Source organism: Tubulanus polymorphus, chromosome 9 (genome assembly GCF_964204645.1).
Source record: "Tubulanus polymorphus chromosome 9, tnTubPoly1.2, whole genome shotgun sequence".
Taxonomy (NCBI): Eukaryota; Metazoa; Nemertea; class Palaeonemertea; order Tubulaniformes; family Tubulanidae; genus Tubulanus; species Tubulanus polymorphus.
The window spans coordinates 9,790,357-9,806,671 of NC_134033.1; the positions used below are offsets into that span (position 1 = coordinate 9,790,357).

The 16,315-nt window shown below is 38.5% G+C and overlaps 1 protein-coding gene across 9 annotated transcripts in view; it reads left to right on the forward strand.

Moving 5' to 3' along the window:
* The first annotated feature begins 440 nt into the window (after window positions 1-440).
* LOC141910687 (multidrug resistance-associated protein 1-like) overlaps window positions 441-16,315 on the forward strand; it is a 134,023-nt gene continuing 118,148 nt past the window's right edge. For all 9 annotated transcript variants that reach the window (XR_012619915.1, XR_012619914.1, XM_074801402.1 and 6 more), the window contains exons 1-6: window positions 441-538; window positions 4,719-4,841; window positions 6,150-6,326; window positions 9,396-9,500; window positions 12,648-12,797; window positions 13,355-13,480. Coding sequence is in view for 7 of the 9 variants with exons in the window: in XM_074801402.1 (XP_074657503.1) it covers window positions 4,782-4,841; window positions 6,150-6,326; window positions 9,396-9,500; window positions 12,648-12,797; window positions 13,355-13,480 (618 nt within the window). In the remaining 2 variants the exon portion in view is untranslated. The remainder of the gene's footprint in view (window positions 539-4,718; window positions 4,842-6,149; window positions 6,327-9,395; window positions 9,501-12,647; window positions 12,798-13,354; window positions 13,481-16,315) is intronic.

Sequence of the window (16,315 nt, forward strand, 5' to 3'; positions counted from 1 at the left end):
ACTTTTTCCTCTCGAATTACTGCGCTGTCCATTGTTCGGGCAGTACATCGAACTATGTCCATATCGATTTTGATAGTCAGATGTGCTGTTCTAACAACTGATCAATTTCCGCAAAATGGTAGTCTCTAAATTCACTGTATTCATGTACTCCTTTCTCCTCCTAAGTTATATATTGGATTTCATCGCGTGATATGAGAAAAAAATTCGCCAGTCTATTGCTTTTTGTATATCTTCATAGAAGTGTAAACTCAGTTTACACTCCTATGATTTCTTCTGCCGATGATGTTATGAAAAACAAAGATATCGAATTCAATTGAATTGAAAAACTTCGGGTAAGGAATCAGGCCAACGATTCAAACTTATGCGGGACTCGAACCCGAACGCTTTCGACAGTGGCTTCGCCGGATGAGAAATAGTATGTTTTGCGCATTTGAAGTAGGTGCTTGGAAATGTGGATTGCAAGGGGCGGGTCAAGCCCAAAGTTCAAAATCATGAATTCTAACAGGCCTAATCTAACATGGCAGTGACACAGCAAATGGTAGAATTATATCTGCGCTATCCTATCAAATTAAATACGATATTTACCGTCATTAAGTGTTACAAATTTTATAGGCCTAGGCCCAAGAAACGAACTCCTAAAAAAAGTCCATTTTTGATTGTCCACGATCTTTTTGTCGGGATATTACGCTTAGTTTTGGGTGTGCATACCTCAAATAGGTCTTAATCGAATCTGCAGAGTGGTGCAGTCCAGATAAATCGTCGTTTACATCCATTTGAAGGATTGATGGGTGCGATTCAAGAATAGGGGACTATAGCAATATATAGGCCTATGTAGTGATAGTAATCAATTAAGTAATAATATTAGTAATTGATAATGATGATATATAATGATAGTAATGTATATAGTAATTAATGATGATTAGGGAACTAAACCTAACCTCTATCTCTAAACCTAACCCTAATCCTAACCACTAGTCCCCTATTCTTGAATCTTACCGGAATGTTCTTGAAAATTGAGCTTAAAATCGGCGAGAAAGATCGCCATTTTGTTCGTATTTCTTTATGCAATTTGCAAATGAGTCATTGCGCGACGAGGATGCATCAATTAGCCTACATCATGGATGAAGCAGCTTCTTGTCGCCAAGAGACCAATTAACGACTCACAATATTACCCTAGTCAGTAAAAAAAGTGGATAAAAAAACCATGATTTATCTGGCCTGCACAACCCTGCTGATTCGATTAAGACCTATGTGAGGTTTACGCCGAAAATTAAGCGAAATATCCCTAAAAGATTGTGGACAATCAAAAATAAATAGACTTTAGACTCTAATTTCGTCACCACTACTGACGGCTGACCCAAACAACAATAACGCTTGATTTTACCATCTTCAAAAGCAAGTGCAATCGATCGGCATAGACCACAGGTGCTCGTATCAGATAATAGGCCTTACATAGATAATTTTTAGGCAGTCGATATTTTGCTGGGTCCGGTCACCGAATTCTGGACGATATTTTGCTGGATATCGTCGCTGATTGGCTGATTTACTCTGCAGATGCGCACTGATGTGCGACTTAGTAAATTCGAAGGAAGTGTGGAGAACAGAGTTAGAGAAAATGGAGTGGATAATGCAAGATTCAAACCTGGGCCTGTAAATTACTAGCGTAGCGTCTTCCCACTAGACCACTGAGCTCGCTGAAAACCAGCCGAATGTTTTTGACTATCTATACTAACTATAGTAGGCCTACCTCACCTTACCCTAATCCTATCCCTAGGGGTATAACGTAACCCTAACCCTAACCCTCTTGACCATCTTCTCATCCTCTTGACACTAACCCTATCGAAACCCTAACCCTAAACCCAATATAATGATTTTATTGTTACTTTTATTAATCTATATTATAATATATGGATCCGGCTTAATATCTTTATAGGCCTAAGTCGGTAACCGGATCCGGCTAAATATCCACTTCCTAATTAATTGTAATTAGAACTTAGGGCTAGAGTTTGTAAACTGCTGAGATAATGCATCGTAAAAAAAGAAATAAGGCCTAAACCTATTCATTTGTCGCGCTAGAATTCGAACCTGATGGCATTGCTAGACTCAACTGCGCCACAAAACCCTGTCACACTAGACCGGTTGCACGGATACATACACGGTTTGCCACTAGAAAACTTTTGGCACCGATCAGATTGCTTGTATGATTGCTGAGGCAAATGTCATGGTTGAACTAGGCATAGGCCTATAGGGCCTGAATGGAAAATGCTGGAATAACATCTTAGCACCTCCAAATAGCCCTATAAGATGTTTCAGGGGAGTGCTTCCCTCGGGATGAGTGCTCATGGTTTCGGGCGTCGGCACTCGTGGATTCTGCAGTCCTCCCTTAGAAATTTATTTTACAATGGCAGGGTTCCTACAGCCCTTCAAATCCCATAAAAACCCCTCAAATTCCAAAATCAATTTTTGAGGGTACGATATCCCTCAAATTCTTTTTATCAGAGTTTTAGCCTTAGTCCCCTCAAATTATTCCTCTCTAATTCTGAAAATTCTGTATCAGAGAATTTTGTATCACCTAATCCAGAAGGACCTTTCTTCAAACATTAATTGCATTGTGTTGTTTGATGATAATCACAGTTGTACTTAAAGTACTGTGTACACATTGGATTGGCATTTTATAAAAGTGCGTTTAAGTGCTTGAATTTTTCCTATAGCAATACAACTATGAAGCCTCTTTTGGCCTTAGTCAAAGTTGGTTGTGACCCTGCTGTTTTACTTAACGACCTATAAAATTAAACTACTGAAGAAATGAATATTGGGCCTACATGTATTGGAAGTTTAAAAATTCAGATCAGAATTCTTGTTAATAGCAATTGTTTATGTTAGGTGGTAGCACCGCACGGAAATATTTGTTGGTGCTAGCGCAGGAATTTTGCAAGATGGCAGCACCATAGGGCATACAGTTCTACATCTACATAGGATACTGCATCTGAACCTCGATCGTATAACGATGCTGGGGGAAGGTGGTGCGATTAGGTGGTGCGTACTGAGGCAGCAGAACATATCACATGGATGATCTCCTGACTGCTCGGTCGATGTTCTAACCTGTAGCAGTTTTCAATCGTTCCGCCGTATAGTTCTTCCTGATCCTTGGTTGATGTAATTTTCCTTGTGGATTGCAGGGACTGTTCCGTTTACTATTCTGGCCATGAGCGCTATGCGATTTTCTTGGCGGCGGGGGGCTAGGCTTGACCAATTCAGCTCCTCCAGCATTGTTGTGACGCTACTGATACGCTTATAGTTTCCGGTTACGAATCTCGCGGCTCTCCGCTGCACTTTCTCAAGATGTTCAATGTTCTTTCGGTGGTAGGGGTCCCAGACTGTCGACGCATACTCAAGCTTCGATCTGAGATGTACCTTGACCCAGATGATTTCAGCCTCTGAGTCTGCGTCGGTTAGGTGTTCATAAATATAGTTCTTGTTTACTGCCACAAAGACACCACCCCTGTTGATGGTTCGGTCCTTCCTGAATACCTTATAACCCTTGGGGAATTTTTCGGCTGTATGGATCGTGCTTTCAAGTTTTGATTCAGCTGCCAAAAACACTGAAATGTGCGTAGTTGCGTAACTATTTGCAGTGAATTGCAGACGAAACATGAAGCCTAAACGGCCGTTTAAAAAAAAATTATACCAATCGCAATTGTAATATAAAAATGGGATAGAACCTAAGTTAAAATTCTGGCCATTTCTAAAATGTTATTACTAATTTTTAGTCGGTGCCGAACGTTTAGTTTTCCAACAATAATGAGGGGTGGTAGGTAGTCATGCAATTCAAGTCATCATTTATTACACGTTACTTCCGTGTTGTTGAAAATCTCGCGAGTCCTGGACCAAACCCCATTGAACAATGTGATCTGTGTGCTGGCCACAAATGCACACAGATCACACTACACTACCCATTACACACTCCAGTACCCACAGCTTTCATATATCCATCCAAATATTTAGTGTCTTTCTTCCACTGCGTCATGAAGGTATAAGGCCCGTGGGCCTCTTGTTTTCATTATTCAGCAAGGGGTCATTCATTTATTACGTACGCATTTGGGGAGGGGGAGGTGGTAGGGGTCAGTGCAATTGCGTACTGTAATGCTTAAGGTATACGAAAAAATGGCCGATTTTGCATACGGAGGGGTAGGTGGGGTTGAAAAATTCAAATTTTATGGGTATGTAATAAATGAATGATCCCCAAAACTAATAGGGCCTAACAGTTCATGCAAGAAAAACCACAGTCAGTTGAGATTACCCTTACAGTTGTACATTGAATACGAATCTTGTGTAGGCGAAAGTGGCGAAATTGTTGTATTTAAATGTGTTTTTGTGTAGGAATCTTGAGAGATATAAATTGCTTGGCTGGGAAATGATGGAAAACATCAGAATAAACTAGTTTTGTCTATAACAGAATCGCATTAATGAGGTTTAAGAATAAAAATAGCGTAGGCTAAATCGGCGTTCGGCAGAAAAATGAAATTCATTCAATTCTTAAGTCTGTGGTCCTCCCAATCAACATCGTCATAGAACATTTTCCGGCAGATGTAAAGCATTAAACACTGTATACCTTACCCCAGTATAATCTACCAATGCTTCAAGGCCCATGGGCCTCTTGTTCTAAATACTTTTCATTACCTATTGATAGGTCAATAATGATCATCAATTGATTTCAGGGAGGAAACTGAATGGGGCCGCCAAAAAGGTTTATAGAAAAGTTTTGATGAAAAGAATTTATCATGGAAGTACCAACTAGTCAGTTTTGGTTGTCTTCATGTGGAAATGCTTCAAACATAGAGGTATGTATAGGCCTACATATGATTCATGAACAATAATGGAAATTCAAGGATTCATTCCATTTCAGTGTCAGACATTTTAGCTTAGGCCTAATGTAAAAATGATTCAATGAGGACCCGTTGGAGTCTATATTCCTACGAGGTTTCTTGCTTAACTGCTTGTTAACATTATTGCATCATTTGGTAGCTTTAACCCTAATCAATTTTAAAAACTTAATGCAGTTACAAAATCTAGGTTCTTTTAATTTTAGGTTAAGACATAAGAGCCTAGCAATGTATTTGGGCGGCTTAACTCTTTTCATGCCTATTTTCAGATTGCTAGATTTCGTGGGATCAATTTTAGCCATTATTTAAATCTCATGATTAAGCATTTCTGAGGGCTTTCAGCTCAATGAAACATTTTAAGACTATACATTTTCTGTTTCAGGATGACTTACTCTAGAAATCTATATTTGAAAAACTTTTCTTCTCAGGGGTGTGATGGGGGAGTACAGTAGAACTCGCTCACCTCGGGATTGAGCACCTTGGAATTTTGCCTGCCTCGGAAAAATAGAAAATCATTTTTCATTTGTAACTGTTTTTCAATGAAAAATATGTGTTTAGCTCGGAATTGCCTTCCTCAGAAATTTGTTTAGCTCAGACTGATTACCGTGGGACAAACGTCATTTTCTTTGATCACCTCGGAAAACTTAAACGACCTTCCGTGTTTTTTACCCATTGAGACATTTTTATACTGACGATCTATGCAATACATTTATCCATACAATTTATTGATTTTGAATTGTGTTACCGGAAATCTAGAATGAGCTCCCAAATGATAATTGTGACAAATGCCACCATCTATTGGAGAAAATAGAAAGTATGTATAGTCAGGAAATCAAATCATGTACGTTTAAAAGCAACTTGGCTGGATTAAACTTTACTTAAGCCCTCTGAAATTCCCCCAGGAATAATTATTAAGAAAAGACTAAAAATTGGAAGTTTTCATTGGTCATTTGTTTGGATATGTCTTAAAACATTGGAGTTTACGCGCTTTATTGCAACAAGACATACATACATTGAAACATAGAGGAAACCATGTCTGAAAATATTCATATCCATTTCTGCTCCTGCCTCGGAATTAGTATACCTCGCAAAAAATTTTACGGTCCCCCGAGATCTGAGGTGAGCGAGTTCTACTATAATAGGTTAATAGCGTCAAAATAACTTAATCAGTTGACTTAATGAAATTGACTTAATCACCTTTCTGCCAACTACAAGATATCCAATGATATAACACATGCAATATCTATGCCTAAATGTTCTTTTCAGGATTCTGATCTCAGGCATGCAAGTTATCAAAATTTCACTGAATGTTTCAATAAAACCATATTACAATGGATTCCATGTGTTTACATGAACATAACATCGCCGTTGTATCTGTTGTTCCTGTGTCAGAAAAACAACGTTCAATCACATTCATCCGTGTTGCTGAATCTTTCAAAAAGTGTAAGTATTGCCAATGATAAATGTTTTATTTTTTGGGAAGACCCATTACTTAAGGGCTGATTCATCTGTATAAGGAATCATGTAATCGTCCCCCGTGCAGGCGTTGGTATCCGCCTCCGTCCGTCCGCATCAGCTTGTGAACGCGATTTTAGAAGAACTGTTGATCGCAGGACTATGATATTACACAGTATGATTATCCCTAGGGGAGGATGTGCCCTCATTATTTTGGGGTCCAGGAATCGAAGGTCAAGGTCACTGCAGGTCATTCATGTGAAACCTTGTGAACGCAATTCAAGAAGAACCGTTGATCGCAGGACTATGATATTATGTATTATGATTACCCCTTAGGGAGATGATGTTCCCTATCAATTTTGGGGACCAAGGATGAAAGGTCAAGGTCATTTTATGTGAAACCTTGTGAACACGATTCAAGAAGAACCGTTGATGGTAGGACTATGATATTACGTATTATGATGACACCTAGGGAGAGGATGTGCCCTTTTGATTTTGGGGTCTGAGGATCAAGGGTTGAGGTCACCTCAGGTCATTAATTTGAAACCTTGTTAAAACGATTCAAGAAGAACCATTGATGACAGGACAATGCTATTTCATATTGTGATTACTCCTGGGGAGAGGATGTGCCTTAGTGATTTTGGAGTTCTAGGGCCAAAGGTCCAGGTTAGTAGAGGTCTTTCGCCCTGTAAACCTGTAAACCCTGTTAACTCAATTCTTAGATAACCATTGATAGCTGGACAACAATATTTCATAGTATGGTTATCCCTGGATACACTTATCATTTTCCAATATTAAAGATCAGTGTCTTCAGGGGTCATTCCCTACTGGCTATTGCAGGGGACATAGATATGTAGTATCAAATTGGCTTGCTAGATTTTTGAAATCCTTTCATCTCGGCCTACCGGAGATACAACTGGAGCCCTCAAATTGGTCTGATCTGATTCAAGGTGGCTGACTTACGGTCATGACATTATTATTCTTTATAGTCAGTACTTATCCTTCTTGGTCAACGGATGCTGATGAAAGGGCACACGAATAAAGTTGACACTTGCAGGGCTTCCAATTATCGACCAAGGAAAAAAATTTTTGGATCTTGCCGAAGTCCTCTGATATCAGTTAAGACTGGTGCCATGATGCCTGTTCTCTAACTTAGTTGGTTGCTAACTATGTAGTTAAACTATAGGAAGTAAGGAAAAAAAACTAGGCTTAGTTATTTTTATGAGTCAGGGGGCGATAGTTTATGGTGGCATTTATCTTTATTGGATGATCGTAGTTAATTGTCATTTGAAGGAAATTCAACTTTTTCTTGCTTTATGTCTTTATCATTTAATAAGAAAAATGATGGCTCCTATCTATTTTCGTGTTTGCTTCTCTTCACATGAAGTCGCTCTAGGTAGTCACGCTTTTAGGCCACTTGGGACTTAAGTCCCAGCGGGCCATTGCGTTCACTTTTCGTCCGTCGTCCATCCGTAGATGGAATCCAGTTATTTTGGGAAGTTTTGAAGACGCTTCAATGTAACATCTTGGTATTTGGTTAAAACATGTATCTACCCTAGACACATCTTCAGCCCAAAAACTGGCCCTATCAGAATCAAGATGGCCGACTGGTGGCCATTGTTGTTCGCCGAAATCAGCACTTTTTACACATTTTTGAAGATTTTGAGTTCGGTGAGGAATGTATCAAATGGTTCAATTTGATGAGTGTTCCAGAATCGATGCGTCTGAAGGACTTTGTTTTTTCTGGGTTACCCCGATTACCTTCGGCCCTGCACAGTGCAATATAATCGCTACCTTTGTTTCATCACTCGTACCCGGTGCCACTGCAATACTTAGGTAAATCTCCATTTGACTTTTCCATCTTTCTAAATTATCTGGACATTGCCGTCTGCTAGATTCAGCTGCGGCGGTGGGCGAAACACACCCGGCGATGGACTTTGTAACCCGTCTACGTTTTCAGCCATTTTTCGTCATTCATTCAAACAATCAATCACTCACTGGTGAAATTAGAACGTACGGTCCTTAAATACCGCTGCCACCATGTTGGCGATGTCCTCAGAGTCGGGAGATGACGAACAAACACAGTTGATTTGCATGTATGAGAATTACAACCTTTTATTCAACAGCCATTGTATTCATAAACAATGCCACATAATACTACATTATGACGACTTCCAGTTGTACTGAATACTCACTGTAACCATTTACGTCTAATACATCAACATATAGCGTGTGTAGTGGATAAAAGAGAATTAATGAAAAGCTTAGATTTGTTTTCACCGACAAAAAACTGGCCATATCCTCACACATCCGCTACTACCGGTAGTCAATTTTAAACATCTGTATCCGAAGGTATGGACCCCAGGGTCGATAAGATTCATAAGAAATAATACGATAATAATTAAATCATTTAACTGGGTTGTATCAAGTCATAATCATGTATGTGATTGAATTAATCATTTGATGAAGACATACATAGCCATGAAATTATTGTAACTAACAAACTTCTCAAATTCAGAATATGGCTCTCTGGGTGGTAATGAATTCATGTATGCACAGAATACACATCCGTCTCTAAACCTAGCGCACATCGACACTGCGATTGGAGACAACTAGTTGCAAGGCAGTTTTCGGCGCATGAGAGGAACTGGCTGGATACGATCAGTTGCTTGAATGTGTCGATGTGAGCGAGCTTACGATTGGTAAGCGTCGATCTATCTCCAATTTCGTGCCAGTTGCCCATGTTCTACTTTTGAGCAACTGGTTGTACTCAATCGCAGTCATATCCCTCGATGTGCGCGCTCTGGATCTCGACGATCGACACGCGCCATGCAGTTGCTGCAACTGACCGGTTATAACTAGATTTCGATGTGCGCGGGGTAATCGTTCGGTAGCAACTAGTTGTCTCCAATCGCAGTGTCGATGTGCGCTTGGCTTAAGTGGCGAAGTTATCAACTTACCACCATTCAAGCCATGCCTAACCTATCTTAATGATTGGTCTATCGTTCAAGAGCAACTCATTTTTAATTGTTTTGATATGTTCATTTTACTTAACAGGTAATAATATGCATCTTGGCTATGATCTCTGTGGCTGACCTATATTTGACATTGCAAGACTTAACTGAAAGTTCTTTGAAGCCAACTTTATCATTGCTTTCATACGTAAGTTCTTATTCTCACCTTGAAAAAATATTGTCAAAAGTTTTAAGCGTTACGCCGACCAGCATCATTGAATTTCAAAAACAAGTGTCATTTGGATTTTCTGCTGCTATCCCAGAAAAGCTTATTGTTATTCTCTGGATTACTATTTACATAGTCTTACAATACAATACAATTGCCATACTACTACCGTATGGCGTACGGTACAAACAGGCAAGCTAGCATGCGTATGTGATACGGAATCGCTTATCCCTTCTCCTAGAAAGGTATATCGATCTATATCAGCCGGTGCTGCCATCTGCATAAAATCCAAGATGGCAGTAGCCAGGAAAAAACAATTTAGTTGGATGAAACGGTTTAGCAGCTCGTAAATGATGCTGACAATTTGAAATTTGGTAGTGAACATAATGAGAGTGACAACGAATATGACAGCAGTAGTTCAGATGATGAGACTTAGTCAGAAATAGGTATAGTGTCGGCAATGATTTCGATGATGATGAAAATGAAATCAGTGACAATTTTTTAGAATCTGTTGATCCGGTTGTCACATTATGCAAATTATTTGTATAATTTATCAACCCAATTATACTCCAATGAAACCCCTTTACATTTGGCCTTCTGACATATCGGCGGAAAAGTCAGTAAATGAGTGGAAAAATTAACTTTTGAGTTGTTTTATTGCTTTGAAATTTTTACTGTATAAAGTAAGGATGTATGGTATACAATTTCATTTGAAATGGAATAGATCAGTGCATTTTCCTGGGAGACGGAGCAGTTTATCTGAAACTTTTTCATGAATTTTTTTCATGGCGGCCATCTTGGATTATGTGACCTTGACCTCAGGTTTACTTATATCCAAATTATTTATGTCTACTTCATAGGCCCAAAAGTCATCTCCTCAAATATACTCCCATAAACCCCTAAATTCCCTCCGGTACAGCACTACAGTATTGAAAGGATTAACTTGCTGCTATACCATCTGTATTTTGATGAATCAACAATTTAAAAGCATTCTCGAGCTGTAAACGTTGATAATCCATGTTCACTGAACTAACACCCATGTTTTTCTTTGTCGCCATTCCTGTATTATCGATACTAGCGCTTTAAAAAAGGATGTCAAGTTGACTATCAATCGTGAAAGAAATGAATGTTGCGCATTATGGCAAATATGTTATCATTAAGTCAATGTTTTTATCTTCACAAATTTACTATTCCTTTCGTTTTTACAATTGTCACAAAAGATTCAAGCACTTGTAAATGTTTAGATGAAGTGCACTGTGTCTTTACATACGTCATTGATAATCAAGAGGTACAAATCTTGCCAAACCCTGACCATATTATCATCATTGATTACCCTTTTAGTGCTGGCCATTTTATATGGTATAATGCTGAGATGATTTTTGAGTGAAACTAGTGTCTCCAGTTAACTTAGCATTGCTCAGTTACTACTCAACCTATATTAACAAAATATACCCCAAATTTGAGATATGAAGCAGGGATACATTTTAGAATCATTCCTTTAATCAGAATGGTGCGTTGATGTCATGTGACCAATGTCAGCCATCTTGGATTCAAAATCACCATGGAAAATTGCAATCGAAGCCTAGAAAAATAGTTATTCTAAAAAAAGGCCAATTTCCATACAGAAATAGATAACAACACTTCTTTTCTATGGTATGATTAGAAAAGAAATTTATGTGAACAAAATATGTCATAGAAATGTCACGGAGCGGATTTCCAAATGCCCGAGTCCCGCCTGTGCTACTGCCACTTGCAGTACTGCACTCAATGCAGCACCGATCAGCTGATTCCTTTGTTACCACAGATGACTCCAACTAAATAAACAAACGATCAATTGGTAACACTGTAAGCATTTATTAACCAGATGTATTTCTCTAATGATTCAGCACCACCAACTGAATATAAACAGGATATACATTTATATATACCCAAAGTAGAGGGCAAATGAACTGGAACTGGAATGCTCCAATAAAAATAACACCATGTGACATCCTCCCCCACTTCAAAGATGTCGTCCCGATATCTTTAAATGCACTTACCAAATCAGGAAAGGTACTGACAGAGACTCCTCTAGTTTCCCTACAACAAATATGGTATTGTTTGATATGGTATGGAAATATAGAACTCGACCATAAACAATATTGTATTGGTGGGGTTATGTTTCATCTGAGTGATCCCTGGGCACCTCAGACTGCACAGATGATAATAGAATCTGCTATTTGTATTCTCTACTTCCTCAGAATCAGTCTATGAAAAGATTGAGAAACGATTTTTGTGTAATTTACTTCAAATGAAATCCTAATTGCTTATCATACATGTATCTATGTCACTAGACCTGTAGTACCCCCCTAGACCTACTGAATCAAAACAATTATTGCTATCTGTATGCATCAATACCTTCATAAACAGATTATACCTCTCCTTAGTCCATAACAGTGACTTTCTCGCCGTTGGAATTCAATTGAATATCGTCTTTACGCTTCACTGACTGTGAGTCGCAATTTCGGTGCCATTTTTCCTTTTGTTTTACCACAAAACTTACAAGAATTCATAACACTTAAAAATGTTCTCGCAGAATCTACTGGAGCACCACCTGGTAGATGTTCACTACCACCAGGAAGCGTTCAAATGCAATAGGGTTCAAGTCCCAACATAATAATCTAACGTAAAGTGACCCCCTTCAAGAAATGGGGTGCGTTTATTCTGTATATGTTTTACTGGCTTCTCGGAAGGGGGTGCGTACTGAAAGGGTTAAGTCGAGCATAGTGAGAGTGGATAGAATGGATTGTTTCCCCAAAAAACGGCAGCTGGTATATATCTACTGAAAGTCGCTTACTGACATGCAATGTAACCTTCAAAAGTGATTGTCATGCAAATTTTGATGTATTGTTTTCTTTTTGAGATTATATTAAAAGGAATATGCCATCTAAATTGTACATTCCATGATGGCTTTGAACACCCAAATGAAACATTTTAGAATACATAACAACCTGAGATCTGACTAATCATAAAAACATAATCTAAGTCTGCTGGCCTGATATGAAATCCTTGTCCATCGCTTGGTTTTAACCCTGTAGTGGCACTCGTGCTAGTTGATTTGTATCTGGTAAATTTTCTTTTTATTTACAGATATTATGTATATTATGCATACAGTTTGAACGTATAAAGAGTGTCAGATCAGCTTGGGTGATGTTTATTTTCTGGCTTCTTTCCCTGTGCGTTCAATTGGTTAGTGTATATTCAATGGTATTTACAGCTAAAGCCTATATGCCTACATTGGTAAGTCATTTATCATTCATCTTTTGATTTCAATGGAAATTAGTGTGACGGAGCTTTCACCCGACTTTTCCTCTGATGCCTCGTCCGTCAGGCTGGGGGTTGAGGGGGATGTGGAAGACTTACATCAACCAACAAGACAAACAGCCTACAGGCACAGTATAAATCACTGATAAGATTTATACACAGAGGCTACCTGAAATGTGACCGCCAACAAAATAACAGAATAACCCTCCAAAACTTCAAACTACATCAGACTACATCAAACTACATCAAACTACTTCGGACCACATGAAGGTGGCAGCGTTGAACTGATTATATTTGTATGTTTGTATATCCGATATACTGCTGGCATCATAAAGACCGTCTCTGGGCATAAGGTTACTGTAGGCCTAGTCATTAGAATTTCACATATCATTGGTACAGTTTCAGTTTTGCTTATTACGCCACAAATTATGATTACATTGCACAGAGCAAAAAAAAGATAAGACAAAAATTTTAATTGCATAAGTACAATAGCTCATTAAGAGCATAACATGAAGCTCACCTTTTCATTGCAGACTTTTTCAAAAGGAATAGTGTTGTATTCGTTGATAATGACTACTATCCATTTACTGGCTGTGCTGGTTGAGTTGATTTTGTCTTGTGTATCGGATGAATCCTGTTCTCAAAGTCATCGAAAAAAGGTAGGCCTATATCAAGTGAGCAACTGGGATAGCAGGATCATTGCCCTTATGGGTGGGGAACTAAGTGCTAAGGTCACAAGATGTTGGTGTGTTTCCATCCATATTTGATGCTCATTGGTCAATTTTAGACAATGGTTGACTACCCCAGGCACATGTTCTGCTCATAACTAATCCGATAGGAATCGAGAACGCTGCCTGACAGCCATTAATGTTCACCAAAATCGGTACTCTACATATCTTAGCCTACTTGGGACTTACGTGCGGGCGATTGCATTCACTTTGTATACATTATAGAGACAAAAAAATAAAAGCCAAAAATCTTTCCTTGAGATGTTAGTTCATTTGATATATCGACTATATACTAATTTTTATCAGGAATACTAAGTTACAGCAGAAAATTATATATATATATTCCATCCAGCTCAAAGAGACTAGTTTAGTAATCAAAAGTGATATTGACTAAAGAATGATATAACATCGAAATGGTTACAAGCTAAAACCGGTTAAAGAGAAACAAACTAAGGGGCGATCATAAAGTGAATATAAATATGAAATATAGCTGCAAAGCAGCAATAACGGGTTTCTGCGTTGCTGGAGTAAATGTCCTAATTGGAAGCTTGCCAAAGATTTCACTATAATCAGTTCATAACGTACCGCTATTTTGAAGGAGCACCACCGAGGGGTCAGCTCATGTGGATACGTTGACCGACATGGCTACTAAGCGCAAAGTACTAATGTACCAAATTTAGGGAAAATAACTTCGAGAATAACGAAGATGTTTTTACCATTCCCTAGTGGCAGTTGTATGAACTAATTTAGCTGGTTAGGATACTTTACGTATGTATATGTACTTACACCAGGTTTTGTGATATCTATACTAAAATGGCTGATTTACATGCGAAAAACGGATGCTACAATGAGTTTACAAAATTTATGCCCCTAGTGGTTAGAATAGGAACTAATTATGTGAGAGGTTTGTTGTATTCTATTGCTGCTTTAGTGGTCTAATTTGCTTCTGATGTTTATTTAGTTCTTCTAAATCATACAGACGTATTTCAGTTTGGTGTACTTGTTTGTTGATTGTTTCTGAATGTTGCTATATGCGTTTAGACGAGAAGATACACAATATCCGTGTATGATGATGAGGAGAGAAATCCCACAATAACAAAGCCAAAATAGAAAAAATAGAAAAAAAAATAGAGAAATCAGTACGCCTGATGATGGCTAACAGTTGTTAGCCGAAACGTCGCTCCTCAAATACAATCATTCTGATATAGAATTTTCATGGGCTTGCATGCTTGCAAGCCCATATTGCTATCACACGGATTGGTAACTTGCTTGGGGAGTCGATAACTTTCGTTTGAAACTTTCTTGGGCTCTGATATTTACACAAATTTAATGCAGTAATAAAATCTAGGTTCCTTTCGAATATTGGCTATATCCGTTGTCGTTTTCATTGTTTTATGATTTTGTTTGATCGTTTTTGTTATTTCAGCAGCGCATACCAACCTTGGTTGAGTGTGTGTGATCAGTCTTGAAATTGGTATTCATGCGCAGCATAGTGCTGCTGACAATTCAATTCATTCTTCATTGATACAATTAAAATTTCACAATGAAACATTAACTTTCACGTTAAAAAAAAATCTTTTACTTTCATTGGGTGCTTGCGTTAGCGGCCTTTTGAAAAATCTCTGTATGAACATTTATATTTTTCAGTTTAATAAAACTTTTCTGTAAAATAAATTCTGAATTGAATTGAAGACTGGTTCCCTGTCTCCAAAGAGCCAGGGGGCGGTAGTCTATGGTGGCAATAAATTTTATCGGATGATCGTTGTGGATTGTCATTTGAAGGAAATGCAACTTATTCTTGCTTAATGTCTTTAAAAAGAAAAATCGTGGCTCCTATCTTTTTTCGTGTTCGCTTCTCTTCACCTGAAGTCACTCGAGTTAGTCACGTTTTTTCTTTCAGTTGTAAATGTTTCTATGCAAAATCATTTCAACACAATCCGATAAGTAATCTAGCAAGTATCAACATGATGATAGATTCCGTTAAGACACTACAATATTCAAATAACAACTATCCAAAAGCTTGCACTAACTTGCAGAGATGAGAATTCCCCGCGGATCCGCGGTTTCCCGCGGATTTCAGTATTGAAAAATATCAATTTTCCAAATAGTCCAAAAATGATGTAAAAGTATGGGGGGGGGGGGTGATGATCTCACTCAATTGGTCCGGCGCGATCGGTAATCAGGTGAACCGTAAAAGCGTTCAGTGCCTGTTTTACTTATCGTCACGTAAAAGTATCGCATTTCAATGCATATTCATTGCAACACAGTGATATTTCCATCGAGTACTGTACCCTTTCCTATGGTTTTTGCCAATATTTTCTAAATTTGGATTTATCGCCAATGGTTTTTCTATACGACCCGGCCCTGCGGTATTGCATTTAGCCACCGGCGAAATCCGCCATCTTTTTTCTTGGCGTTCTCGCAGTAGAACGCGTTGGATTTTTTCGCCGTAAAAATCTGGGAATTAGGATATTAGGGAGTTTTCACTCTCGTAACGGTGAGTCCGTTCGGTTTGGGGGTTATCCCTGATTTTTTTTTTTCCGTAAGAATTTTATTTACAAATATAATTTGATTGAATTGAATTGAATTGTTTTGATTTGTAACAGGATAATTATGCCACCCCCTCCTAAGGGTCAGCATCGTGGCGGGGAGGGATGCGGGCATTTGTTTGGCGCCTGGGACAACCACGATTCATGTGCGTCATGCAGGCGCAAATCCGGTCAAATATGTGCAAGGAGCAATCCTTGCAATATTTGCGTCGTGTGG